Genomic DNA, 20,958 nt, shown 5'->3' with positions numbered 1-20,958 from the left:
TCATATGAATTGGGTAATCATAGTCTATGACAAATTTTCTACAGAAGTGGTTGCCATCACTTTCTTTTGGGCAGTGTCTTTTCAAGATGGATGACCCCAGCCACTATCAAAATTCTTCAAAGGTTGTCTGCCTGGCATCAGTGGTTGCATAACCAAGACTTGTGATGTGCACCGGCTGCTCAGTCAACCATTCACCACTTGCTTCCATGGCTTCACAAGACCCTGATTGGGGGCTAAGCAGCTCCCACACCTTGACCAAGGGTGACCTGTAAGCTAATGGAGGGAAGGAGCACCTTAGACCTCCTTTGATAGAGATGTATCTCCACCCCCAACTATCATGTTACGATAGTTGTGAAATTCCCTATAATTGTGTATGAATGAATATAATCCATACATTTTCTAAATAATGAATGCATCACAACTTTTGAGACATTTTAGAGCTTGAATATTTCAAGTTACAACCCTTACAAATTGTAACAGTGAACACAGAATGAACCTCTGAGAAAGTTAAGATTGGCTTAATTAAGACGTTCACTGATATATTGAACTGTGTGCAGTTCATTTGTAGAAATGGAAGAACTGTCAATTCTTGATTATCATTGGAACATCTCAAGGTTCTAGTAATGACTGCGAAAGTGGATTCAGTCTGATGAATTTAGTCAAATACAAGTCCAGAAACAGACTCCCAAGTGGTACATTTGGATGATCTAATGAGGATTAAGATGCATCTTTCATTTGGATGTGAAATGAATCTGGACAGTTTATAGATAATGGATTTGTAATAAAGACAGATGAGGAAAAAGTTTACAAAACATGAAAGATTTTCTTTCTACTGTATTTCATTGTACCCTAATAAATAAAATCAAAAGTACGTGATTTTTTCAGTTTTCATTCTAAATATTCATAGTATGCATATTACAAAAAAAATTAAAGTGCCATGAAGTCTTCAGGCCGTGTAAATAAATAAATTTGCTCTGAGCAATGGTTAGTCTGCATAGCTGTAGAAAAATATATAACAAATAGAAGGAACATTGGTACCTGCAGAAGGCACATCAGAAGAAAGTTTTGCTTTTGTCACGCAGAGAAGTATCCCTTCACTGCTATGGATTGTAGAACCAGGGTTTTGAAAGTACTGTTAGACAGTTGAACTTGTACAGTCCACTATGCTTCAAAGCCAGGTCTTGGGTTGGGGAGTCTGCTTCTTTCACAATTCCAAATTGTTTAATGTCATTTTCTATACACAAATATAATGGAGATTGGAATAACTGTTACTCTGTATGCAATGCAAAGTGGCAATACCAGACTAAACTTGAATCAATGAAGGATGCTTACCAGTTGTGGCAGGGCTTATAAAGTTAAATCAAGTGACAACAGGGCTTCACTCCAGATGAGCTCAATGCCATCTGTGCTCGCTTTGATCATCAAAATATGAGGAAGTCATCACGAACTCCACAACCCCTGACGATTCTGTGATTACGGTCTCTGAGGCTGGTATGCGAACAGCCCTTAAGAGGGTGAACCCATGAAAAGCATCTGGCCCAGATGGGGTACCTAGCCGAGTACTGAAAACCTGTGCTGATCAACTGGCTGGAATATCTTTAACCTCTTGCTTTTAGGTACCCACCTGCTTCACTTAAGAAGAATGTGGCAGCCTGCCTCTGTCTATTGTCCAGTAGCACTTATATTCACAGTGATTTTGAGAGGTTGGAGATGAAAAACATCAGCTTCTGCCTGACAAGTGACTTGGATCTGCTCCAATTTGCCTACTGCCGAATGTCCACAGCAGATGTCATTTCATTGGCTCTTTACTCAACCCTGGAATAACTGGAGAGCAAAGACGCATAATCAGGAAACACACACAAAATGCTGGTGGAATGCAGCAGGCCAGGCAGCATCTATAGGAAGAAGTACAGTTGACGTTCCGGGCTGAGAAACTGTATTTCTTCATATAGATGCTGCCTAGCCTGCGCTGCGTTCCACCAATATTTTGTGTGTGTTGCTTGAATTTCCAGCATCTGCAGATTTCCTTGTGTTTGCATGCATAATCAAGATGCTGCTTGTCAACTACAGCTCAGCATTCAATACCATCATCCTCTCAAAACTGATCAATAAACTTCAAGACCTTGGCCTCAATACCATCTTGTGCACTTGGATTCTTGATTTCCTCATTTGTAGACCCCAGTCAGTTCGGATTGGTAATAACCACAATTTCCATCAGCACAGGTGCACCATAAGGTTGTGTGCTCTGCCCCTGCTCTACTTGGTTTATACTTATGACCATGTGGCTAAGCACAGCTCCAAAGCCATTTTCAAGTTTGCTGATGACACCTCTGTCATGGGTGATGAATCAGCATATAGGAAATAAATTGAAAATCTGGCTGAGTGGTGCCATAACAACAAACTCTTACTCAATGTAAGCAAGACCAAGGAGTTGATTATTGACTTCAGGAGGAGAAAACGAGAGGTCCATGAGCCAGCTCTCATTGAGGGATCAGAGGTGGAGAGGGTCATCAACTTTGAATTTGAATTCCTACCACCCAAGACGTGCTGTTTTTCAATGCTGCCATCAGGAAGGTAGTACAGGAGCCTCAGGACCCACACCACAGGACCAGGATCAATGACTATCCCTCAACCATTAAGCTACTAAACCAGAGGCGATAACTTCACTTGCCCCACCTTTGAAATGTTTCAACAACCTATGGACATATTTTCAAGGACTCTTCATCTTATGTTCTTGATATTTATTGCTTACATTTTTATTATTATTATTATTATTTCTTTCTGTATTTGCAGAGTTTGTTGTCTTTAGCCCACTGGTTGAACACCCAAGTTGCTGTGGTCTTTCATTGATTCTTTTATGATTATTATTCTATTATGGATTTATTGAGTATGCCTGCAAGAAAATGAATCTCAGGGTTGTATACCGTGACATACATGTACTTTGATAATGAAGTTACCTTGAACTTTTGAAACAGCACAAAAAACAAAAAGATAAACACAATAATAAAAAAGCAAATAAATATAAATACGTTAGATAGCTTGAAAATATAAATTGATTGTGTGTCCATAAAGTGACACTAGGTATAGGAGTGTCACTACGTAAGTATTTGTGTTTGTGGCAGGGTAGATTAGTGGGTGGTGGTGTTGATCAGCCTTGCTGTTTTTAGTCTGGTTGTCCTGGCATGGATGTAATGTAGGGTTAGGGTTAAGATGAAGATGTTATTTGCCTGTCAGCAGGCTCTGAGCTCTTCCACCTCCTTTCTGTAGGCTGTCTTGTTGGTGACCTCAACCACTGTCATGTCATTAGTGTACCTGACCATGTGTTTATCTGTGCAGTCATGTGTATAGCAATGGCTCAACATAGTTGCACTTTTGGTCATGATTTGTATATCATTTGGTAAAGGTCTGAGAACAGGTTTGCTTTTCATCCTCCTCGTGGAAATGGTTAATGGATGAATTGTGATGGTGTGACAAGAAACTCTGTAATAATGTTTTTACATATTTGAGTTTTGTTTGTTTGTCAGACTAAAAGTTCTAGGAACCTGAAATACAAAGATTACTTTGACCCGACTGAATGTCAGGAACCTGCAGTAGAAGATGGCAAAGCAGCAAAGCAAAAACTAAAGCCAGAAGAATTCGGCGACAACCAGGATCGGGATGAGTAAGTTTCCAATTTATTTTCTCCATCTTTTCCTCTACTCTGTGTACTTCTAGTCAACCTTTCTTGATAGCTCATCAATAAGACCATAAAACATCGGAGCACAATTAAGATCATTCAACCCATTGAGAATATTTTGTCATTCAATCGCGGCTGATTTCCCCCCTCCCCCCCCCCCCCCCAAACCCGATCTCCCCATAATTCTTGACTCACTTAATCAAGAATCTATCAGTCTCTTTCAAATACACGCAATGACTTGGTCTCTACAGCACTCCGTGGCAACAAATTCCATAGATTCACCACCATATGGCTGAGGAAATTGCTCCTCAACTCAGTTTTAGAGGGTTATCTCTTTATCCTGAGGCTGTGCCTTCGAATCTTAGAATCTACTACTAATGGAATCATCATCTGTGCATCCACTCTATCGAGGGCTTTCAGTATTCACTAGGTTTCAATGAGATACCTCCTTCTTGTTCTGAACTCTATTGAGTACAGGACTAGAGACATCAAATGCTCGTCATACCTTTCATTCGTGAGATGATACTTGTGATCCTCTTCTAGACCTTCTCCAGGTTTAACATGTCCTTCCTTAGAAGTGGGGCTCAAAATTGCTCATGCTATTCCAAATGCAGTCTGACCAATATTTTATAAAGCCTCAGCTTTACATTCTTGCCAAACATCTAAGAAAACCCATTCCATCTTGTGGAAGATGGTGGGTGTCACCCAACAAGTTAACATTGGGTTGTGTGGCAGCATTGTGAACTCCTCATCAGATTGCCCCTCATCCTGTAGAAATTTAACTTGAATTTGCCATTTTCTTTGACTTACTAATGATGCAGTTGAGAGGTTTTGGACTCCATGAGGATTTGTGTAAATAGATGTTTGATACATGTTCTTCATGGGCCCATTTTTATGCTATGTGATTTGATTTAATACACTCTGAATCTACACAGCCACTTCTTAATCCTCTTTCCACCAGCACACGGTACTGCAAATGTACACAGTCACTTCAAAATTCTCTGCGTACAAAATTTATGGCACTCTGAATCTATACAGTCACTCCATAATCCTGTTGTATGGCACAGTACATCTGCACAGTCACTCCATAATCCTCTGTGTACCTAATGTACGGCACAGTAAATCTACACAGTCACTCCATAATCCTCTGTGTACCTAATGTACGGCACAGTAAATCTACACAGTCACTCCATAATTCTGTGTACCTAATGTACGGCACAGTAAATCTACACAGTCACTCCATAATTCTGTGTACCTAATGTACTGCACAGTAAATCTACACAGTCACTCCATAATCCTGTGTACCTAATGTACGACACAATAAATCTACACAGTCACTCCATAATCCTCTGTGTATCTAATGTACGGCACAGTAAATCTACACAGTCACTCCATAATCCTGTGTACCTAATGTACTGCACAGTAAATCTACACAGTCACTCCATAATCCTGTGTACCTAATGTACTGCACAGTAAATCTACACAGTCACTCCATAATCCTGTGTACCTAATGTACGACACAATAAATCTACACAGTCACTCCATAATCCTCTGTGTATCTAATGTACGGCACAGTAGGTCTACACAGTCACTCCATAATCCTCTGTGTACCTAACGTATGGCACAGTAAATCTACACAGTCACTCCATAATCCTCTGTGTACCTAATGTATGGCACAGTAAATCTACACAGTCACTCCATAATCCTCTGGGTACCTAATGTATGGCACAGTAAATCTACACAGTCACTCCATAATCCTCTGTGTACCTAATGTATGGCACAGTAAATCTAGCAGCAGTGAGAAAAGAGCATGGCCAGGGTGGTAAAGATCTTTGATGATGGTTGCTGCTTTCCTACAACAGTGTTTCATGTAGATGTTCTCAATGGTTGGGAGAGTTAATGGGATTACAAACATACACATTTCAACTGAACATGAAAGAATACATAAGCAATGATTACAGTATAAATGAGTATTCCCAAATCATGGACGATACAATATACAAATAAACAAAGCAAACCTAGGTATATCATAATATATATAAAAAAAACAGAAAAAAAGAAAAAAAAATTATGCAACTGAAAACTAATCTAATAACTAATAAAGAAAAAAAACAAAAAAATGGAAAAAAGAGGGCTGTTTATAATATTTCACAAAAATACAAAATCATCAGTGTCGTCAACTCCGATCCTCTCAACATATATAAAATCAAAACTGGAAAAACAAATAGGCTTGGAACAGGGTCATATTACATCATATGAAAATATTGAATGAATGGTCTCCATATCTTTTCAAATTTAATAGGTATCAAAATAAACACTGATAGTTTTTTCTAAATTTAGACATAACATAGTTTGAGAAAACCAATGAAATACGGTAGGAGGATTAATTTCTTTCCAATTCAGCAAAATAGATCTTCTAGCCATTAAGGTAAGAAATGCAATCATTCGACAAGCGGAAGTGGATAAATGGAGTGAGTCCATCATTGGTAAATATTGCAGTAATAGGATGAGGTTGTAAATCAATGTTCAATACTGCAGAAATAATATCAAAAATATCTTTCCAATATTTTTTCAAAAGCAGTCACGATGAGAACATATGAGTTAAAGACACTATCTCAGAATGACATCTGTCACAAATAGGATTTATATAGGAATAAAAACGAGCCAACTTATCCTTGGACATACGAGCCCTGTGCACAACTTTAAACTGTTTTAATGAATGTTTAGCACATATAGATGATGTATTAACTCATTGAAGAATTTTATCCCAATTCTCAATAGGGATAGTAAGGTTAAGTTCTCTTTCCCAATCATTTTTAGTCTTATAAAAGGGCTCTGAATGTATCTTCATAATTATATTGTAAAGTTTTGAAATTAGCCCTTTCTGAAAGGATTTAGTTCAAACAAATTCTCCAAAATACCTGAAGACACAAAATTTGGAAAAGTAGGAAGTACAGTATTTAAGAAATTCCTAATCTGTAAATATCTAAAAAAAATGAAATCTAGGCAAATTATATTTATTAGATAATTGCTCAAAAGACATAAAACAATTATCCAAAAATAAATTGGAAAATCGTAGTAATCCTTTAGTCTTCCAAGCTGAATAAGCTTAGTCTATAATAGAAGGATAAAAAAAAGCAATTGGATACAATAGGAATATTTAAAACAAACTGAGTCAACCCAAAAAATTTCCGAAATTGAAACCATATACGTAAAGTATGTTTAACTATCGGGTTGTCAATTCGTTTTGGCAATTTAGAAAGAGCCAAGGGAAGAGAAGTCCCTAAAATAGAACCCAATGCAAATCCTTGTACAGATTTAATTTCCAGGTTCACCCAATGAGGGCTAAAAGATAAATCCCAATCCTTTAACCAACATATCAAATATCGGATATTAACTGCCCAAAAATAAAATCTAAAGTTAGGCAATGCAAATCCACCTTCTTTCCTTGCCTTCTGTAAATATATTTTACCTAACCTAGGATTTTTATTCTGCCATATATATGAGGAAATTTTTGAATCAACATTAGCAAAAAAAGATTTTGGAATAAAAATAGATACCGCTTGAACCATATATAAAAACTTGGGTAAAGTAACCATCTTAATAGCATTAATCCGACCTATCAGAGATAAAGATAGTGGTGACCACTTAGTAAACAAACATTTAATCTGATCGATTAAGGGTAAAAAATTAACCTTAAATAAGTCTTTATAGTTTTTTTGTGATTTTAATCCCTAAGTAAATAAAAGAGTCATTAATTAATTTAAAAGATATATTTCCATAAATTGGGACCTGTCTATTTAAAGGAAACAATTCATTCTTATTAAGATTTAATTTATACCCAGAAAAATCACTAAATTGAGCCAACAATGATAAAACTGCAGGAATGGATTTCTCAGGATCAGAAATAAATAATAATAAATCATCTGCATATAATGATAACTTATGTATATCTATCCCACAATTAATGCCAAAAATGTTCTGTGATTCTCTGATAGCAATTGCCAAGGGTTCTAAAGCAATATCAAATATCAATATCAAATAATAATGGTCTAAGAGGACAGCCTTGTCTAGTACCCCGAAATAAACGAAAAAAGGGAGATCTTTGATTGTTAGTAAGCACTGAGGCTACTGGAGTATGATATATCAGTTTAATCCAGGAAATGAATTTCGGACTAAAATTAAACTTCTCAAGCACATTAAGTATGGCCATTCAACTCTATCAAATGCTTTCTCCGCATCTAATGAAATGACACATTCTGAAGTGCTACGTGAAGGAGTATAAACAATATTCAATAATCTCCTAACATTGAAAAAAGAATAGCGATTTTTAATAAAACCGGTTTGATCTTCCGAAATAATTTGGGGTAAATCCTTCTCCAGCGTGGACGCCAGTAACTTGGAAAAGATCTTGGAATCTACATTCAATAAAGATATTGGTCTATAGGATGCACAGTCAGTAGGGTCTTTATCTTTCTTCAATATTAAAGAAATGGAAGCTCTATAAAAAGATTGTGGCAAATTGCCCAATCTAATTGCTTCTTCAAAAACCCTGCATAACCAAGGGGAAAGAGTAGCAGAAAAACTTAAAAAATTCTACTGTATACCCATCTGGACCTGGTGCTTTCCCAGAATTCATAGAGGAAATAACCCCTTTAATTTCTGCATCTGTAATAGGAGTTTCTAATATTGAAAGATCATCTGATGATAATTTTGGAAAATTCAATTTCCCAAGAAAATCACACATGGTATTACGATCATGAGGGAATTCAGAATGATACAGGGAGGTATAAAAATCTTGAAATGATTTATTTCTCTCATCATGGTTAACAGTCAGATCCCCATTCTGCTGACGGATCTTAGTAATTTGACGTTTAACCAAAGGATTCTTCAATTGACTAGCTAACAGTTTACCCGATTTATCACTGTGCGTATAAAAATCAGATCTGGTTTTCATTAATTGATTTTCAATCGAAGATGTAAGTAATAAACCTATGTTCCATTTGAAGTTCAACCTTTTGTTTGTAAAGCTCCTTACTAGGAGTAATCGAATATTTCTTCTCTTTAATTTTATCAACCAATAAAAGAGTTTCCTTCTTGATGCGTTTTCTCAGACCAACAGAGTAGGAGATAATCTGTCCACGTATATATGCTTTAAAAGTGTCCCAAAGTGTTTCGCAAGAAATATCATCCGTGGAATTAGTTGAAAAGAAGAAATCGATCTGTTCCTTCATAAATTTAATAAAATCCGGATCTTGCAGTAAAGTAGAATCAAATCGCCATTGTCTAGCACTAGAAGCTGTATCCGTAAATTTAATAGAAAGTTTTAATGGAGCATGGTCAGAGATGGCTATAATATCATAATTACAACCAATTACCGATGGAATAAAACAAGAGTCAATAAAAAAATAATCAATTCTCGAGTAGGAATGATAAACATGTGAGAAAAATGAAAACTCTTTGTCCTTAGAATGCCGAAATCTCCAAATATCAAAAATTCCATTATCAGTCAAAAAAGTGTTAATACAGGTGGCTGACTTATTAGGTAAAGTCTGAGTAGATTTGTCCATCAAAGGATTTAAACAACAATTAAAGTCACCACCCATTATTAACTTATATTCATTTAGATTAGGTAGAGAAGTAAATAAGGACTTTAAAAAATCGGGACAATCCACATTTGGAGCATAAACATTAACCATAGCAACCTTTTTGTTAAAAAGTAAGCCAGTAATTAACAAAAATCTACCATTCGGATCCAAAAAGATATCATGTTGGACAAATGCAATAGAGGAGTCAATAAAAATTGAAACTCCCTTTGGCATTCGAATTTGAATGATACTGTTGAACCCTCCAAAACCTAAAAAAGCGATAATTGTCCTCTTCCCTCACGAGTTTCTTGTACAAAAATAATATGAGCATTAAGTCTTTGGAATACTTTGAAAATCTTTTTCAGTTTAATTCATTAAGGAGAAGGATATTGAATTGTGTAAGGTGTGGGAAACAAGTAAGGAAGTTATGGAACCTATGACAATTAAAGAGGTGGAAGTACTGGCGCTTTTAAGAAATTTAAAAGTGGATAAATCTCCGGGTCCTGACAGGATATTCCCCAGGACCTTGAGGGAAGTTTGTGTAGAGATAGCAGGAGCTCTGACGGAGATCTTTCAGATGTCATTAGAAACGGGGATTATGCCGGAGGATTGGCGTATTGCTCATGTGGTTCCATTGTTTAAAAAGGGTTCTAGAAGTAAGCCTAGCAATTATAGACCTGTCAGTTTGACATCAGTGGTGGGTAAATTAATGGAAAGTATTCTTAGAGATAGTATTTATAATTATCTGGATAGACAGGATCTGATTAGGAGTAGCCAGCATGGATTTGTGCGTGGAAGGTCAAGTTTGACAAACCTTATTGAATTTTTTGAAGAAGTTACGAGGAATGTTGACGAGGGTAAGGCAGTGGTAGTCTATATGGACTTCAGCAAGGCCTTTGACAAAGTTCCACATGGAAGGTTAGTTAAGAAGGTTCAGTCGTTAGGTGTTAATGCTGGAGTAATAAAATGGATTCAACAGATGGGAGATGCCATAGAGTAGTGGTGGATAATTGTTTATCGGGATGGAGGCCAGTGACTAGCGGGGTGCCTCAGGGATCTGTTGTGCGCCTAATGTTGTTTGTAATACACATAAATGATCTGGATGATGGAGTGGTAAATTGGATTAGTAAGTATGCCGATGATACTAAGGTAGGAGGTGTTGTGGATAATGAGGTGGGTTTTCAAAGCTTGCAGGGAGATTTATGCCGGTTAGAAGAATGGGCTGAACGTTTGCAGATGGAGTTTAATGCTGAGAAGTGAGGTTCTACATTTTGGCAGGAATAATCCAAATAGAACATACGGGGTAAATGGTAGGGCATTGAGGAATGCAGTGGAACAGAGAGATCTAGGAATAACAGTGCATAGTTCCCTGAAGGTGGAGTCTCATATAGATAGGGTGGTGAAGAAGGCTTTTGGAACGCTGGCCTTTATAAATCTGAGCATTGAGTACAGAAGTTGGGATGTAATGTTAAAATTGTACAAGGCATTGGTAAGGCCAAATTTGGAGTATTGTGTACAGTTCTGGTCACCGAATTATAGGAAAGATATCAATAAATTAGAGAGAGTGCAGAGACAATTTACTGGGATGTTACCTGGGTTTCAGCACTTAAGTTACAGAGAAAGATTGAACAAGTTAGGTCTCTATTCATTGGAGTGTAGAAGGTTGAGGGGGGATTTGATCGAGGTATTTAAAATTTTGAGAGGGATAGATAGTGTTGACGTGAATAGGCTGTTTCCATTGAGAGTAGGGGAGATTCAAACGAGAGGACATGATTTGAGAGTTAAGGGGCAGAAGTTTAAGGGAAACACGAGGGGGTATTTCTTTACTCAGAGAGTGATAGCTGTGTGGAATGAGCTTCCTGTAGAAGTAGTAGAGGCCAGTTCAGTTGTGTCATTTAAGGTAAAATTGGATAGGTATATGGACAGGAAAGGAATGGAGGGTTATGGGCTGAGTGTGGGTAGGTGGGACTAGGTGAGATTAAGAGTTCGGCACGGACTCGGAGGGCCAAGATGGCCTGTTTCCGTGCTGTGATTGTTATATGGATGGTTTAAGCAATTAGTATTCCAAGGGACAAAATTAATGGTCTGAGCCATATTTCTGAAATCAACCCTTTGGTATGTAAAGGGTTAACCAAATTATGAACTCATGTACCCGGAAGAGGAACAAAAATAAGGGGCAGACCCAGAAGTGACGACATCGTGGACATTTTTGTAGTTTAAAATCAGCCCAAATGAAAAAACTAAAAAAAACTGATGAAGGAAACATAAGATTTAGAAAAAGACCTCCCACCTCCACCCAAGAGGGAAAAAAAAGACCACCCCAGCCAGGGATAGGCTGGGAAAAAGGGAAGATAAAACTAAATCTACCCCCATATCAGCAGAAGACAACTCCGTATATAAAGGATAAAAAAAAGATCCACCCAAACTCTAAAGAAATAATAATCACTATACTAAAACCAAACTTCTTAATATAATTGGTAGTAAAAAAAACAAAAAGAATATAATCACTAGTAACTTATAAATCGGGTTAAAACCCAAACAAACCAAAAATAATTTAAACTGTGATAAGGAAAAAGACGAGAGAAAATAAAATGGCGAAATTAAAAAAAAAAGCCAAAAATATTTTAGAGAAACTGCCATCTTAGTAAAAAAAAATTCACCTTCGAAGGATTAATAATAATGACCAAGGTTGAAGTAAGTAAAATAAAAAGATTAGCATGTCGATAAAGAAATTTTAACTAGAGTATAAAATATAGAGTAAACCTGCACCAATAGCCAGAAACAAAATCTGGTTTTGGGAATAAAAACCATCTTGCATGATCAAAATCACTCATTTATTAGAAATGAGTGTCCGTAACAGTAGGAAAGTTCTCATTCAGAAAGCTTCTCGCTTCAGATGTAGAACGAAAATCACCCCATGGTGCATTCATCCCATATCACCCCATGATATTCTGAGCTTCGCAGGGTATAAGAGCGCAGGTTTTAAATTTCTCTCATAACATTCAGACATAAGAGGTTTAAAAAGAAGCCTTGCCTTCATTACTTCTGGACTAAAATCTTCTACTAATCGAAAATTGTGATCTTGGAATTTGACCATCCCTACATGCCAAGCCACATGAATAAGTTGCTCTTTAAAACGCACATAATGAAATCGGACAATTACAACCGGTGGTTTAGCTGAAGCACTTGGTGATCGACGCATGATTCTGTGAGCGCGATCAAGTAACGGAGGACTGTCTGGGAATGCAGAAGGGAACGCATCCTTTAAAAGTTGAGCAAAGTACTTCGAGGGGTCCCCTTGTTCAGTACCTTCCAGGAGACCAAGTATGCGTAGGTTCTGTCTTCTGGGCCGATTCTCAAAGTCAGCACTCTTGGCTTTAAGTGTTTCCACCTGTTTTATTGTCGAAAGTAAGTTCTGCTCTAGTTTTTCAATTATCAAGTCTCGCTTCCGAGCATCTTCTTGCAGAGTTGCGATTAGAACTTGCTGCTGGTTAACTACTGAATCCGTCTTATCCTTATAATCCTGAAAAGCCTTTATATCTTGTTTAAAAATTTGTCATTGTTCTTGAAATTTTTGATTTAAAACCTCCAATAACATTTCATAAGTCAATTCAGTGCGCTTAGGATCAGTCGTCTTTTTCTTCCCGTTCCCGTTAGGATCCTTCCCAGGTTCTCGCCCTTTAGATCGAAGAGCCATTTCTGTATTCATTTCTTCAAAAATTCACAATAAACTCTTAAAGATAAATCCAAAAAAAGTAGCAAGAATCTTATGGTGTAGGTAAAAATAAGTTAAATAAGGGTGATCATAGGTTAAAAAAAGTAAAGGTTATGGAGCGAATCTGAAACAGTGCTCACTCCATGAGCGTCTCCTGCTGACCTCCCTTGTGTTCTGTAGGAATCTGAATTAAACCAACGTGCTAGATTGCAAGGAGCACTATGTTGGACTTGAAAAGAGATGATCGGTGTACCCTTATGCAAATGCAGGTACAGATTCCATTTTTAGTGCTATATTCATTTGAGTTTCTTCTCTGTCTCAGAGACCAGGAGCAGATAAAGAGAGGCAGAGAAGCCAATGGAGCTTATAAGAAAGTTAGCTTTGATCTATTTGATGATGATGACCTGGCCACTGTGACAGAAAAGAAGAAGCTGGAAGATGAAAAATCAAACTTTGAAAAACGCCAAGAAAAGGTGATTACTGAAGTTAAAAAATGTGGGCATGTAGCTTTATGTTTATTAAACCTATTATTTACATCACACAAAACTGTTCATTGGATGAGTGGAAATGAGGATTTTTGAGTGGATGGTGTCGTAATTAAAAGCTGGCCAAAGAGATTCAAGATCAGGCAGAATTAAAGAGATGAGTTTTCTGGAAGCGTATTTGGGAAAGTGGTTCAGGGGACAAAGCTCAGCCCTTGAACCTTTGACAGCTGACAGTGACGGTGCCGGAGAAATGGAGACACTGAATATTGGTGTCAGAAGGACAAGACGTTTATAGTTGCGTGATGTCAGACAGAAGGGTGCTGAGTTGGAGAGAGAGATCAGCTGTGCAGACATTTAAATTGGATGGGGATTTACCACCCTCTAACTAAAGTAAGTTCTCCACATCTCAGTTCTAAATGGGAGTCCTTCAATCCTGAAGTTGTGCCCTTTTGTCCTAGAATCCCCTGCCATGGGAAATAACTTTGCCATATCTTAACTGTTCAGGCCTTTTAACATTCGGAATGTTTCTATGAGAACCCCTCTCATTCTCCTGAACTCCACGGAATACAGCCAGACGTTCCTCATACGGTCACCCTTTCATTCCTGGAATCATTCTTGTGAATCTTCTCTGAACCATCTCCAATGTCAGTATATCCTTTCTAAAATAAGGAGCCGAAAACTGCACACAATACTCCAAGTGTAGTCTCACAAGTGCTTTATAGAGCCTCAACATCTGAGATCTTATATTCTATACCTCTAGAAATGAATGCCAACATTGCATTCGCCTTCTTCACAACTGACTCAACCTGCAGGTTAACCTCTAGGGTATCTTGCACAAGGACTCCCAGGTCCCTTTGCATTTCTGCGTTTTGAATTCTCTCCCTATTTAAATAATAATCTGCCCATTTATTTCTTCCACCAAAGTGCATAACCAAGCACTTTCCAACATTGTATTTCATTTGCCACTTCTTTCCCCATTCCCCTGAACTATCTTTCAGTCTGCCTGCAGGTTCTCTTTTTCCTCAACACTACCCGCTCCTCCACCTATCTATGTATCATTGGCAAATTTAGCCCAAATCCGTTAATACCGTACTCCAAATCATTGACTTATATCGTAAAAAGCAGCGGTCCCAACTCCGACCCCTGTGGAACTCCATTGGTAACCAGCAGCCAGCCAGAATAGGATCCCTTTATTCCCACTCTCTGTTTTTTTGCCAATCAGCTAATGCTCCACCAATGCTAGTAACTTCATTCATCATTCATCTTATCCGTTCTCCTTATGATTCTGTAGATGGTCATCCCTCAGCCTCCTATGCTTCAGAGAAAAATGTGCTCACATATCCAGCCTCAAGCCAGTAACATCCTCATGAATCTTTGCTGTGCCCTTTCCAGGTTAATGGCATAATTCCAAAGCTGGGTATTTTGAACTGTGCACAATATTCCAAATGTGGTCTCAACAATGACTTGGAAGCTTACAACATGATCTCCACTTCCCGTACTTAATGGTGATGTGGGATTAGATCCAAGTTGTATGGAGAGTAAGCACCAGCATGGGTTTAATTGGGCTGGAATAGCTATAGTCAGGTCCATGTTTTGTGGGTAATTCACTGGCAATATGTAGTGTGGTTTGTTCCCTGCAGCTGAGAGCACAGATTGAACAGCTGGAGAAATCTGCTCTGGAGCAGAAGCCATGGCAACTCCTGGGAGAGGTCACAGCTCAGAAACGACCTGAAAACAGCTTGCTGGAAGAGGACCTTTTATTTGATCATACAGTTAGGAAGGGTGAGTTCTAGTCTTTGTAGTTATGGAGTATAGTACAGGACAGGAACAGGCCCTTTGGCCCATAATGTCTGTGCTGACATAATAGTCTTAACTATTTGCATCTATCTGTACAAGATCCATATTCCTCTGTTGCCTGACTGCTCACATACCTTGTAAACAGTACTATCATATTGGCTTCCCACATCCTTTGGCACTGTGTTATAGAAACCTACTGCTCTCTGAAATAATTGTTTAAAATGCTGCATAAATCTCCTTCAGACTTTTCCCCTCTCACTTTAAAGAAGTGTTCCCAACCTGGGGTCCAGGGACCCTTTGGTTAATAGTAAGGGTCCACGACATAAAAAAGGCTGGGAACCCCTACCTTAAAGGCAAGTCCTCTATTATTTGACATTTCCGCTCTGGGAACAAGACTCTGTTTATCTATCTGGTATCTCTACTTATATATTTCTATCAGGTCTCCTCTTAACCTCCAATGCTGTAGAGAAAATTGTCCAATCTGTAGCTAATATTCTGAAAGCTGGGCAATATCCCGATGAACTTCCTCGATACCATCTCCAAAGCACCCACGTCCTTCCAGTAATGAAGTGTAATTCTCCAGATGTATCCTAACCAAAGCTTTATACAGCTGTGACATGACTTCCTAGCTCTTATTCAACAGCCTGACTGGAAAAAGTGCATCACCTTTACTGCCCTATCTACTTGTGCTGCCAAAACCCCTCTGTACATCAATGCTCCTAAGACTCCTACCATTTACTGTCTACTTTCCTCGTCTTCCCAAAGTGCAACACCTCACAGTTGTCCAAATTAGGCTCCACCTACATTTCTCTGTCCATGTTTCCAACTTTTTTATCCTGCTGCATTCTTTGACAACCTTCCTCATTATCTGCAACCACTCGGTGTCATCTGCACATTGCTAATCAGCCCACCTACATTTTCACCCAGATCACTTATACAGTCGGCCCTCCTCATCCGCGGACTCCACATGCGTGGATTCAACCAACTGCGGATCGGGAAAACTGGGAAGTTCTCTCTCCAGCACTCGTTGTTTGAGCATGTACAGACTATTTTTTCTTGTCATTATTTCCTAAACAATACTGTATAACAACTATTTACATCACATTTACATTGTATTAGGTATTATATGTAATCTAGAAATGAATTAAAAGTACAGGCAGTCCCTGGATTATGAATTAGTTCCATTCCTGAGTCTGTTTTTAAGTTGTATTTGAAGTCAGAACAGGTACATCCGGTATTATTTAGCATCAGTCAAAAGTTCTTGTTAGTATATAGTACATATTTTACCTTTCTATGCATATAAAACACTTAAGAAACATACATATTTCAATAATTAAACTACTGCGTTGCTTAGTAATAATTATAGCTTTCATTGGGGCAGGGCCTTTCACATGCTCCATTAAAATTGTTCGGATTGTTGACCGACTGTAGCCTAACGCATTTTTAATGACTGATGGCGTTTCACCTCTTTCCGATCGCTTTATTTCTTCCACCTTATTTTCAATCGTGATCGTGATTATTTTCGTGAACAGAAAACACCGCTGATTCAGAGCTGCACGGCCAGGTCCTAATGTCCACCACTCTGAGCATGTTAAATAAAGTCCGGGGTTCCGCTGGGTCCTAAAAACCACTACAGTAAGCCAGGTTAAATAAGGGACTTGAGCATCCTCGTTTTTGGTATTTGCAAGGTGTCTTGGAACCAATCCCCCACGGATAAGGAGGGCTGACTGTATATCATGTAAAGGTGTCCCAGAACTGATTGCCACACCACAGGTCACAGACCTTCTGTCAGAAGAAGGTCCCAGTACTGATGGTGGTGAAGCGCCTCTGGTCACAGACCTCCAGTCAGAAAAACTGCACCACTACCCTGCATCTTCTATAGCCAAGCTAATTTTGAATCAAACAATTCTCTTATGGATCCCATGATTTTTCAGATCAGCCTACCTTGAAGGCCATGGTGAAGATTTTCCCGAAGTCTCTGAATACAGCATCCTCTGGCTTACCCTCATCAGTCTTCTTCTTCACCTCAAATAAACCCAGTCATTTGTAAGACATGACCTTCCCTGTACAAAGCTTTGCTGACTATCCCTAATGACTTCATATTTTTCCAAATGTGAATACATTCTGTCCCTGTGAATCTCTGTTATTCTCCCTTCCACTGTTACAAGGCTCACCACCCTGTTATTTCCTGGTTTGTCTCTTTACCCTTTAGAAACAGAGGAACACTTCTCCAATTCTCTGGACCTCAAATGGCTAAAGAAGACATAAAGATTGAGCCCCTAACAATCTCCTCTCAGTAATCTGAGATAGATCCTATCAGGCACTGGAACTTAACATGTCCTAGAGTATCAGTATACCCTTCCTGATCTCAGTGTCCTTTTCATTGGTGAATACTGATGCAAAGTACTCATTTAGTAGCTTGCCACTTGTTCTGGGTGCAGGTGTAAATTCCTTCCTCTGTCCTACCCGCTCCCACTGAGCAAACTGGAATGGTAGTTACTTGGATGGCAGATACATGGTATTGTTTGGGTGCATTTACCGGGGAAGTGGCAAATTTGTTACAGTCTATTTTATACTGAGTCTGTGCTGATGTCTGTCTGTTACCAGCACCTGTCATTACTGAGGAAACAACACTTCAACTGGAAGATGTCATTATCCAGAGGATTAAGGACGAGGTCAGTTTATGATTTTTCTGTTCACTCTGAACCAGTTTGTTGTCGACTACTAGGAGTTGTTGGTGGACTAGATCCAAGAGACATCCTCTTCATTCTATTCGCTCTTGCGATTCTGAAGTGTCCAGTATAATGAGAAGGAGAGTGATTCATTTGACAATTGTTACTGAAAGGCAGGCTGCGGATTAAACCTTGGTGCAGTAGATGCAATACTCATCCTGGATTTGCACTTTGGGCTTGGAATTAATGAGTACAGATTAGAAGAAATGGGAGTGGTAAGGTGTATGGGAGGTGCAGCACAATACCTCTCTTCCCAAGGGGCTGGTTTGGCCTGCTGCTTCATTATTTCTATCTGCCAGTGACTGGTATATGGGGTAAGATGACCTGAACAAGCCTGATAGAAGTTTTCACTAACGTGCAAGAATTGGGAAGACAGTTTACGAGCGGTGGGCTTTGAGCTGTCCAGAATGATAGTCGGATAAACAAGCATTAGAATAAGATGTCAAGCTGAAAGGCAGCATGTGGCCAATGTGGAGCTGGGAAAAGAATGCATACTGGAGAGTTAATGTGTGGGTGCTCATAGCCATCTCAACAACATCAGCAGTAGTGAGAATGGGAGCAGCTTTGAGTGACAAAGGAAAATGGGACTGTGGAAATCTACAAATGAAAACTGACTCAGGTGCTGAGGGTTGGATGCTCTTAAAGAATCTTAAATACTGTTCCTAAAAATCACAATATCCAGGAATGGACAGCAGGTTAGTTAGCAGCTCAACACAAGAATGAGGCAGGTATTGGGATCTTTTATGCAGCTTCCAGTCCAAACATTTGTTGTGTCTTTCTGGAGGTTCGGACAAGATTAGGGAGATGAATGTTCATTCCTGATGCTTTTTACCTGCTTTTTCAGTCTAATTTACGCAGAGATACCTTTGGATATTGGGTACTGACAGTCAGTAGTGTCCAGGGTTCTTAACCTTGCTTCTGATAGTATACTTCAGCAGCTGATGGTTTATTGTGAATGAAATACTGATGGCTAGGCGTATGTATTCCATGTCACAGGCCTGGGATGATGTCTTGCGCAAAGGGAAACCAAAAGAAGAGACTTTTGAGTACAAAAAGCGCCTCACTTTGGACCATGAGAAAAGTAAACTGAGTCTGGCTGAGGTCTATGAGCAAGAATATCAAAAACAAACTCAGGTAAGGATCTCTGCTGGTCTTGGGCAATAGTCCATAGCTGGTTTTACTGATCTGGGATATGTTAAGAATATTGGATTGGGATTTTGCATATTGGTGGCTATTCTTTAGTGGAATAGACATACAACGGTAAGTGATTAGATTTGCAGGTAAATCTGTGTTCCAGGGAGAGTTGGCAACCTTGGGAATTGTACCCAGGGCAAGTATAATATCTTCAGTTTAAGATAATGGTTAAAATTCAAACTTTGAAGAAGAAAAACAGAACTGGAGGTGAAATATATTGCTTTATTAACATTGATTTTGTTTTGCTAAGGATTAAGCTAAAACGGGTGAAGAAGTGGAAGGGGTTGGCCTTACCTATGGGTGTGATAAGGTGTTGATCCTGTATCAGCAAAGTGAAACTTCAGCTTTGTACTTGTCACTGCAGCAAAGGACTGAAGTGGAGGAAAACCAGCAGTACACGGAGATCCAGAAAGCGATGGATTCTTTATTCCTCAAATTGGATGCTCTCTGCAACTTCCAGTTCACCCCCAAACCAGTGAGTAAAAAACTGTAACACCATGAATGCCTGGAGACCATGTGTTTGAGGCACAGGTCTTTCTGATAGCATTATATAGCATGTTAAAGTTCTCCTGGGCCTGATGCTTTCATTGTGACACAGCTGATTCCTGGACATAATGTATTGGGACACCACCATCTCTTGAGTGTGTGTTTTGATGAATATGCTGTTTGTGTCTAATGCTGGCTACTGGTGTGGCAGAGATTTCAGCTTCAGTGCACATTTCAGTCTAGTTTAGATCACTGCCTTTCAGCAGTGAACCTCATTGTGCCTGAGCACCCCTGAAAATTGGTCTCTTTCCCTAATCTGCGTTGCTGTATGTGTCTGGACAAGTTTGTATTTTGCTATGATGTCCCTAAGATTGGCTATCTCAAAATGTAAGTTAACACATAAAGTGTAGTCAGTAGGGTAAGTAAGCTCTTAAATGGCCAGTGCCTGTGTGGGTCTAGAGTGTATTCTCAGAAGTTAGAAGAGAGATTGCAGACCAAGCTGATAATATACTCTTCACTTTTGCTGGAATGGGTTTGTATTGTATTTGAGCCTAGTTTTGAAAAGTCACTAATTCCAGCATCTAAGCCCTTCATTTCAAATCCTTGGTGTTGCACTGGACTTTATTATTAAGTAGATTATTGCAGCTGCTCTTTGTGATGCTGTAGACACTGTGCCATTCCTGTACATTGCATACTGACCATCTGATCTTTGTACCTTGAGTGACTTAGTCATCTGCAGAAACCTAGAACAGGTCTTTGTGAACACTTCATTCACTGCATACTGAGATTGTGAATGCCCCATGGTGTGAGACTGAGGTAGGAACATAATATGCACTGCCTATCTGTTAGTTGTTCATGTTGGAGGAGGATTGTTGGCATTGAGGACACAAATACAGAAAGGTGCTGGAAAAAGCAAAAACGTCATGAAGAATCCCACCCACCTTGCTTGTGGACTGTTTACCCCACTCCCATCAGTGAGGAGGCTATGGAGCATCCAGGCCAGGACCACCAGACTCAAACACAGTTACTTTCTCCAAGCAAAGTTCAAAGTACATTTATTATCAAAGTATGTATACTATATACAACCTTGAGATTCGTCTCCTTACAGGCAGTCAAAAAACAAAGGAACCCAATAGAACCGATTTAAAAGAAGACTGTCAAATAACCAATGTGCAGAAAAAGAAATCAAATTGTGCAAACAATAAAAGTAAGCAAATAATATTCAGAACTGAGATACATGAAAGTGAGTCCACAGCCACAAAGCCAGTCACAGCTAATCCAGGAG

General features: G+C 38.9%; 1 protein-coding gene across 1 annotated transcript in view; it reads left to right on the top strand.

Annotated features, from left to right (window-relative positions):
• Positions 1 to 20,958, top strand: part of mphosph10 (M-phase phosphoprotein 10 (U3 small nucleolar ribonucleoprotein)) — a 32,846-nt gene that overhangs the window by 5,761 nt on the left and 6,127 nt on the right. The window contains exons 3-8 of the mRNA XM_059945837.1: positions 3,525 to 3,661; positions 13,302 to 13,452; positions 15,105 to 15,246; positions 17,869 to 17,936; positions 18,990 to 19,127; positions 19,552 to 19,662. Of these exons, the coding sequence (XP_059801820.1) occupies positions 3,525 to 3,661; positions 13,302 to 13,452; positions 15,105 to 15,246; positions 17,869 to 17,936; positions 18,990 to 19,127; positions 19,552 to 19,662 (747 nt within the window). The remainder of the gene's footprint in view (positions 1 to 3,524; positions 3,662 to 13,301; positions 13,453 to 15,104; positions 15,247 to 17,868; positions 17,937 to 18,989; positions 19,128 to 19,551; positions 19,663 to 20,958) is intronic.

This window comes from Hypanus sabinus, chromosome 21 (assembly GCF_030144855.1).
Source record: "Hypanus sabinus isolate sHypSab1 chromosome 21, sHypSab1.hap1, whole genome shotgun sequence".
Lineage (NCBI taxonomy): Eukaryota > Metazoa > Chordata > Chondrichthyes > Myliobatiformes > Dasyatidae > Hypanus > Hypanus sabinus.
The sequence above is the reverse complement of the archived record's forward strand: the minus strand, read 5'-3'. Positions and strand labels throughout refer to the sequence as shown.